The following is an 8,356-nucleotide window of genomic DNA, read 5'->3' as shown; positions in this document are numbered from 1 at the left end:
TTCTTCTTATCATCATCATCATCATCATTATTATTATTATATTATTATTATTATTATTATTATTATTATTATTATTATTATTATTATTATCTCTATTGTTAAAATTATCATTATTGACAGTGCACCAATTATTTGTAGGTCCCTATCTTTTTAGTCCCTGGAGAATGATCTTTACCCACAGTCCCTTACCGTGGCCAATTGGTTTTGTGATTGATTTACTTGATAATGGTTTTTGTTTGTTTCATTTAGTTGAATAACGGAAACTTTTTATTAATTCCAGGTCACAACAGACTCAACCCGATACGTCAAGAAACTGGAGTCCATTCACAACGTCGACCCATATAAAATAAACCCCCAAAAATATTCTAGAGACGGATCTAACTATCCTCCGATTACTTACGTGGATGTCTTTAATTACTTAGTATTATCCACGAGCTTCTACACATTAGATCAATTCAAGGTATTCCTTTTAGTTTGAATTCATGACCCTGACAATATTTACCATCAAAGAAGTATATAATTTTATATCTTCATAAATGTTCTTGAAGGAATGCATGATTTAGTATAAGCATAATACATATCAATTTATTAAGGAATAATAATCGAGATCCAGGTAAAAATGAATTTGAACCGATTAACCGTCAGATTTGTGAGATATGATTATGGTAAACTAATGGGAATATCAGTAGCCCTTTATCAGTTATAACATACAATACACTAATTATTAATGATTGTTGTTAAAATTGTTCTTCATTTGAAACATATTTTGTTTTATCAAATGCTCTTTTTTACATAACAGGCAACAAAAAATCTGAAAGCTTACAACCAAGCATACAATGGTTGGGTTGAGGAAGTGTTGACACATAAACAAGACAGTTCGTCTAACATTATTTTATTAGGAAAGGTTTGTATCTGTCAAATATTTTTTTATTACATATCCTGTATTTCAAAATATGTATTATTTCATTGGTTCAGTCTTCTGGTAGGTTGAGGGAAAAGTTTGTGTTGTTATTAATAATGCTAATACACAAAATTATTGCTAATAATAATTATTATACTAATAATAATAATAATAATAAATAATAATAATAGTAATAATAATAATAATAATAATAATAATAATAATAATATAATAATAATAATAATAATAATAATAATAATAATAATTATTATTATTATAGTAATGATAATAATCATCACCACCATAATAATAATAATAATAATAATAATAATAATAATAATAATAACAATAGTAATAATAATCATCACCAATATCATATTAATAATCATATTATTATTATTATTATTATTATTATTATTATTATTATTATTATTATTATTTTTTATTATCATTAACATTATCTTCATCAACACTGTAATGTTTCCAAGTAATTAATTTAATGAATTACATCCCCTGTTTTATAATTTACTTTCACTTTCAATACTTCCAGTCTTCTACTTTCACTTCTTTGTTTTTGGTTATCTTTGTATCCTGCCGGCAAGCAGCAACCAACTCTGTATCATGCTTATCAATAAACTTTAATCTTCATCCATCCATCTTTGCATTATTAAATTATCATTTAATACCCATTCAAACATTACAAACACTATCTTCCTCATAATTATATTCATTATATATTATTAACATGATTATAGCTGTGACATTATACAAGAGTTCAATGTTGAATTATTAATATATTACTGTTATTATTATTTTTTAAAAATTCAGGTCAAACATTCGCAAAGACTGCGTATGGCTCCAGAAAGACCTTGGATTGTTGTGAACGACAAAGGAATTGTGTTGACGGCACATTGTCAGTGTATGGCTGGTATGTCGGAGTGTTGCGTCCATGTTGCGTCAGTGTTGTTTTATGTTGAAATGATTAATCGTCTTGCGTCTAAAAAAACGTGTACCGACATACCAGCGTACTGGAACATAGTAAAGGCAGCAGAAAAAGTAGAAGCTAGGAAATTAAAAGAAATTGATTTTACCCCAGCAGTAAAGCAACGGAAGATTTTGTTCAACGGAGACAAGGAAGCAGGCAATGTAGTTAGAAAATCACCAAAAGTAAGCACTATAGAAGAGCGTAAACATTTTTTTTCTGAATTATCCAACAGTGATAGGAAACCAGCAATATTTTCCATTTGGCCCGACTATTGTAAACAATTTAGTACCATTAACTTGCCAGTATCCATTACATCTTTTAGTAACACTTTAGCATTTCGCGAAAATTCAATTTCGGATATATTAAAATATTGTTATTCACTAGATTTGTCTTGCTCCGTTGAACAGAAGAACATGTTAGAATTAGAAACTAGGTCTCAAAATATCAGTCCTCTTTGGCATAAGTATAGAATAGGAAGGGTAACTGCTTCTAAAATGTATATTATTTGTAAAGCTGATAGCGATTCCCCCTCTATTTCCCTTTTAAATAGTATAATTTCTCCATCACCTATATACAGTAGTGCAATTCAGTGGGGTAGACAAAATGAAATGAATGCTATTAAATATTTTATTTATGAAATGAAAAAAGAACATTTTAATGTTAGGTATGAGAGGTGTGGATTGTTTGTTTCAATAGATTATCCTTTTATAGCAGGAACGCCAGATGGAATAGTTAGATGTGATTGTTGTGGAGTTGCTGTTTTAGAAGTAAAATGTCCTTATTCGTGTAGAGATATATCAATTAGAGAGGGAATTATCACAAAAAAGTTAGCATATTTAACATTAGAAAATGAAATTATTTCGTTAAAAAGAAATACTCCATATTTTTATCAGTTACAAACACAAATGTATGTTTCAAATTGTAGTTTTGGTTATTTTGTTGTTTATACAAAAAGGGGAATAGTTAGAGAACGTATAAATTTTGATTATAACTTTATGTATACATGTTGTGAAGTTTCTAAAGAATTTTTTTATAAAGCTATTTTTCCTGAAGTTATTTGTAATTTTTTCACCCTCAAACAAAAGTCCATGTTTTAAATCTGCTGACCTTTACGCAAATGTAATTTCGAATCATTTTGGTTGCATACATATTTTCAATTTATTAATGTTTTATTCAACAATTGAGGTTTTACAATTTTGCTTTCTTAAATCACTAATTATTATAAATCTAGACCTAAAATGCCTCAGAAACATAAATAAATATATGCCTAAACATATGTACATTCATTATCTAAATGCCTCAACACAATAACATAGTTTTTAAAAAGATATTATTATCATTTTATGATGCTCGAGCCTAATTAATTAGTTTCAAAATTTGTTGCCTTGTTGTCTCATTAATGTTATTCTATAAATAAGCATTCCAAGTATAATAATCAAACTTTTTAAATCTTTTCAAGTACTGTTGTAATAACCATACCTTATCAATACTTTATTGGTAATATTGCTTGCTTGATGTTTGTTGTTATTTGTGTGTGTGTGTATGTTTTTATTTTATTTATGTGTGTGGTTTTTTAAAAATTCTTAAATATATTTATACAAAGTGAATTTTCTTGTTATTTGTATGTGTGTCTTTTATTTTTGTAAAGAGTGTATGTGGGTGTTTGTTTAATTTTAAAATTTATCTATTTTACACAGTAAATTTTGTTGTGAATTGAATGTATACCGTGAATCAAGATTAGTTACAGAAAATGACTGCTTTTATTTTATTGGAGTTGTCATGTTTTCCAAGATGTAAGTTTGAGAAGTAGTGGAGTCACATTTCATCCAACAACTTGACTACTTCCATTGAACTCCATATAAATAATATTCACACAAATTTAACATACGAGTTTGTTGACTTTGTGTGATTTACATTAAAAGGTTGATTCAAATGGGAGTCCACCCTGTCTCATTGCGTGACTCAATTGGAACTATTCATCCTCCAAAAATGGAAACAGTGTTGAAAAATATGTGAAGAAATTTGACTGGACATGTTCAAGACTAGGACAATAGATATTGATTAAGTATTTAATGAGTTGAAGGAAAAGATGACAAAGAAGAAAGGAGACATACCAATTCTTATCTGGATACTAAGGACAATGTGACAGAAAATTTACACATGGCATTGCTCATGAAATGCCTAAACAGCCTTAATCAGCATAAATCATCCGAGCCGATAACACTATTTTTAATCTTTGTCAATGACACCGTAAAGTTTGTTTTGTTTGTTTTAAGGGTTTTACGGCGCTTGCAACACATTTAGGTCATATCAGCGCCAGTAAAAAGGAAGAAAATGGGATAGTAAAAAGTTCTAGAATTACAATTAAAGCACCCTTAAAGAAAGTAAGACAAAGGGGAACTGGGAACAAATAGGGATCAGATGTAGATTCCAAGAGCACACTATCAAAGTACTCAGTTTGAGACCACCTATAAGTCTCATCCGGACACAAGCACACAATCCAACAAAGAGGAATACACTCAGATGCTTACATTAAACATTAAAAATAACATATAATAATACATAACAGAGAGATGATTTACAAGGAAAAAAAATATTATCTCTCAAAACAATAACTATGCATTTGACTGTTTCCCTCCCAGCTAGGACTCCGACGAGTGCCAGGAAAAAACCAAGTAATCTCATTCCAAGACAAAGACAGAAAGCATGTTGGATAACAGATATAAGGCGATAGAAGACACAGTATGGACACCGTAAAGGATCTTCTAAGCAATGTACATGGAGCGATGTATGCAGACGACCTTGTGATCTGGTGCTCTAAAGAATATACCATCACAACCTGCTACAGCATTTAACTGGCCCTGACAAAAACTGGACAAAACATTGGCTCATCAAAATAAACGAGACTGAAACCTCCGATCTAAAAAAAAAAGGAATTATCCATTATATTAGTGGACCAGACTAGATCAATTCCTAATCTTTAGGTGCTAACCGATCATAATAGATTAAAACACCACCTCCAAGTCAAATACAAGGTGGGAACTACAAGTCAGTGCCCTTGTGGAACCAGCAGTATGACTGATGAACACATCCTACTGAATTGCCCTCTGCCTTAGGGTAAACAATAATGAACACCAACTGTCCCAACCAGCCTGAAGAGTAAGCTCCAAGGGAACTCAGAGGATCTCCAGAGGACAGTAGCATATCTGGTGAAGAATAGACGGAGTGAACATATAGAAGGAGAAGATGGCAAAGAAAATAGATGCAATTAAGTTTATGTCCAACCCCAAAAATTAGTTGTCGAAACTGAGTTTTCGTCGCCTTCAGTCACTACACACCATTCATACTCATACTTATCTAATTTCAACCTCTACTCATCTAGCAGCGTTGATCTACCCGGTACACTACCCCATCATTCTAAAGAAAATAACAAAATAAAACATTAACCCCCCCCCCCCCCCCCTAACAAAAAAAAACCCCTCCACACATAAGTCATGTTTGGGGAAAAGCTTGATGACGAAATCAATTCATTAAGACACAACATAATTGAATACCTCGCTATCCCACCCAATCACAAACCATACAGTCATTACAGGTGAAAGAAAAGGAGCAAAGGCTTAAAACTCCGTGCGGGGCTGGTGTAATAAATTTAAAAATTATTACCAAATAAATATACAAATAAATTATATAGTGCAGCAGACTGTTTGCAAATAGTTGACCTGCATTCTCCAGTGGGGAGGCTCTCTATAGACGTAAAACAGTTACTGGAATTTTAGAGTCATTGAAAGCAGTTAGATCTGACAGAAACGGATAATAATAGGCTTTAAAAATGGTAAAGACCGAAAAAAAAGAAGAGGGCACCAAACTGGACTTTATCATCTCAATATCTAATATGGAATGGAGTTAGGGTAGGAAGCAAATTTTAAGAAAAGTGTATTTTTTAAAATGTGTGTGTGAGTGGTGAGGGAGAGTTAAAAGTTGCAAAAAAGATGCAACATAAAAATTTAATCGAATGATCCCTTATCTGTAAACGTGATGAAATCGCCTTCCATTGATTTTGATTTGTTCATTTATAAAATGAGAATTACAGTTAGCATTTCTCACATTTATTTCCCATCGAAAGACTTTTCCCCAAACAATTTTTGTCAATTGCTGGTGTTTGTCAGATGAATTGTCCATATTGTTGTGTTTGGAAGGAATCCAACTATGTTTAATCACTTTGATTTCTTAAAAAATGGATCATAGCCCGAGAGCCATAAGTTATGATTTACCCAAAATCATATGTTGTGTTTTCAATTTTTGATATTTTAAGGCGTAGACTTATTCCTCTTTTGTGCATTTATATTAACAAATGGAGGAAATATCCTTATGTTAGCTTTACGATTGGTTATGCAACATATTATTAGTCAACTTTATTTTCCTGTTGTCAATTGCTTTTAGAAGTCTCAAAAGGTGTTCAAGATGTGTGTTATAAATGAATTCAATTCTATTTATCCTAGATTTTGGGAAAATAAATAAAACAAGCTTTATGTTTGATACATTGATCTATGTCACCTTTCGATGAGTAAAAGTCGATCATGAATATAACTCGAAAGCCATACATTATTAATCTAAGGTGTAATTGTATTCTACTTGATCGCATTTATGTAGAAAGTCTAGGAAAAAATTTTTTATTTCATTTGATGTATGATTTATTTCTGTGGCTTGGTTAATTTAATTTGTATTTTTTGTTCCATGACTCGATGTAAGGACCTATTGGATATAACCTGTCTGAAAGAGAAGAAGCAATAAGAACATTTTTTAAAATACAACTTTATTCCACATGATGGATAAAAATATAAACGGTGGCCTAGTAATGCCAATATTATACCACTAAAAAAAGATAAGGGCATGAATTCCAGAATTAGTATGCCACCAGCACTGACAAATGTACACCACAGCTCTTTCCCTCTCCAAATTAGAGCGTGGAACTGATTTTCCGTTGATGCCACAGTAGCCGCTTCTATCAATACATTTAGACAAATCATTAAAGTCTGTCACTAGGATGAAATTATAAAACCTAAGTGAACTGGTCCCCATACTCAGGGTTACCACAGAACTTATAATGAAGACAGTTTGTATGATGATATATATGAAGTCTCTGGGGTTTGCAATGATTTTGTCACATTTTTTCAACTCATAATTCATTGATATAATCATTCTCTCATCTACATATAATCTTTAACCTGTCATCTGCATTTTTTGCCAAATTGGGACCTAAAATTTGCCAAAAAACCCCCCGAAATTTGCCAAAAAGACCAAAATTTGCGGAGGAAAACTAAGCGTTTCAGTAAAAATTAACACGCGATACAGAAAAAAATTATATAAAAGACAATATATGACATTTAAGGACTTGAGAAATGAAATGACTGTGATTAGCGTTGTTACAAAGATTTTAAAGGATCATTATCCTTAGAGAGGAGCTCCCTTGGTTTGCTCCCAGGCAAAGCTGCAACATTTCTCAAGTTTCGCACTTTTTTTTCTCGTTATTTTGTTTTTGCTTCTTTTTTTTTTTTTTCCCAAAATTTGCCACGCGATTTGCCAATTTTCCCAAAATTTGCCACGATTTGCCAATTTTGGGAAATTTGCCAAAATTTGCGGATTGCCCTGATATTTGCGGCCGCAAAAAATGCAGATGACAGTTTAACTTATTCAATCCACTTTGCCCTATCAAACTGTTACTGTTAGCAATTACGAGGGTGGGGTTGAAAATTTTGCAACTTTCTTTATAATTTCAAAGATACTTGACTTAGAAACTTACTATTTAGTATAACTACTCTTTAATTGGCTTTGATGTGTCAAAATTTATAAGGTCCATACCGTCTCAACAAGATGCAATAACTTTTGTCCAATTACACAGCCTGGGTCAGAACAAGAAAAAAATGAAATAGCTGCACCAAAATATATTCGATTCAAGCAGCATGCTGTACTGTTATTGAATGTCTGAATGCTGAAGAGTGATCACCCATTGAAATTATAAAAGAATGAAGCGTGTATATGATTACACTTTTATAGATTATAGCACCGTTTGGCAATGTGTAAGGTTCGTGGAAGGAGGAAAGCCCCAATGTGATGCCTTTATCCTGCCAATATTCACTAGATACGTCTAGCGTCCATCATTATGACCCAGAGAACAAATGCCAGTCAATGGAATATCGAAACAAGAAGTCGCCTAGTTAAGAAAAAACTTCAAACTTGTGGCATTGGATTGAAAATTGTCACTCAAGAATGTCTGTGACTTAGAAAGTATATTTCAAATTGAATTATTGGAACAGGGCAAAACATTGAATTCTGATCAATATTATGTTGTCTCGATGGGAAACCTGAGAGCCTGACTGAAAATAGTGCGACCCCAGGAAAATGCAATAATGCAACACAAAACCTCGACAAAAATGAGTCAACAGACTCAAACCGCACTGAGGAATATGGAT

At 31.8% G+C, this 8,356-nt stretch overlaps 1 protein-coding gene across 1 annotated transcript; it reads left to right on the top strand.

Moving 5' to 3' along the window:
• Positions 1-280: 280 nt before the first annotated feature.
• Positions 281-7,878, top strand: LOC144961585 (uncharacterized; the record flags this gene model as incomplete). The annotated part of the gene is given in 3 exon segments (XM_078894721.1): positions 281-460; positions 800-904; positions 1,730-7,878. Coding segments are annotated over 3 exon segments (1,539 nt in total), but the record flags the coding sequence as incomplete, so codon positions are not given.
• Positions 7,879-8,356: the final 478 nt, after the last annotated feature.

This window comes from Berghia stephanieae, unplaced genomic scaffold, assembly GCF_034508935.2.
Source record: "Berghia stephanieae isolate SIO BIC M18660-M18661 unplaced genomic scaffold, UCSD_Bste_1.3 scaffold3156, whole genome shotgun sequence".
Classification (NCBI taxonomy): Eukaryota; Metazoa; Mollusca; class Gastropoda; order Nudibranchia; family Aeolidiidae; genus Berghia; species Berghia stephanieae.
Note: the sequence above shows the minus strand (reverse complement) of the source record. Positions and strands in the feature narration are given on the sequence as shown.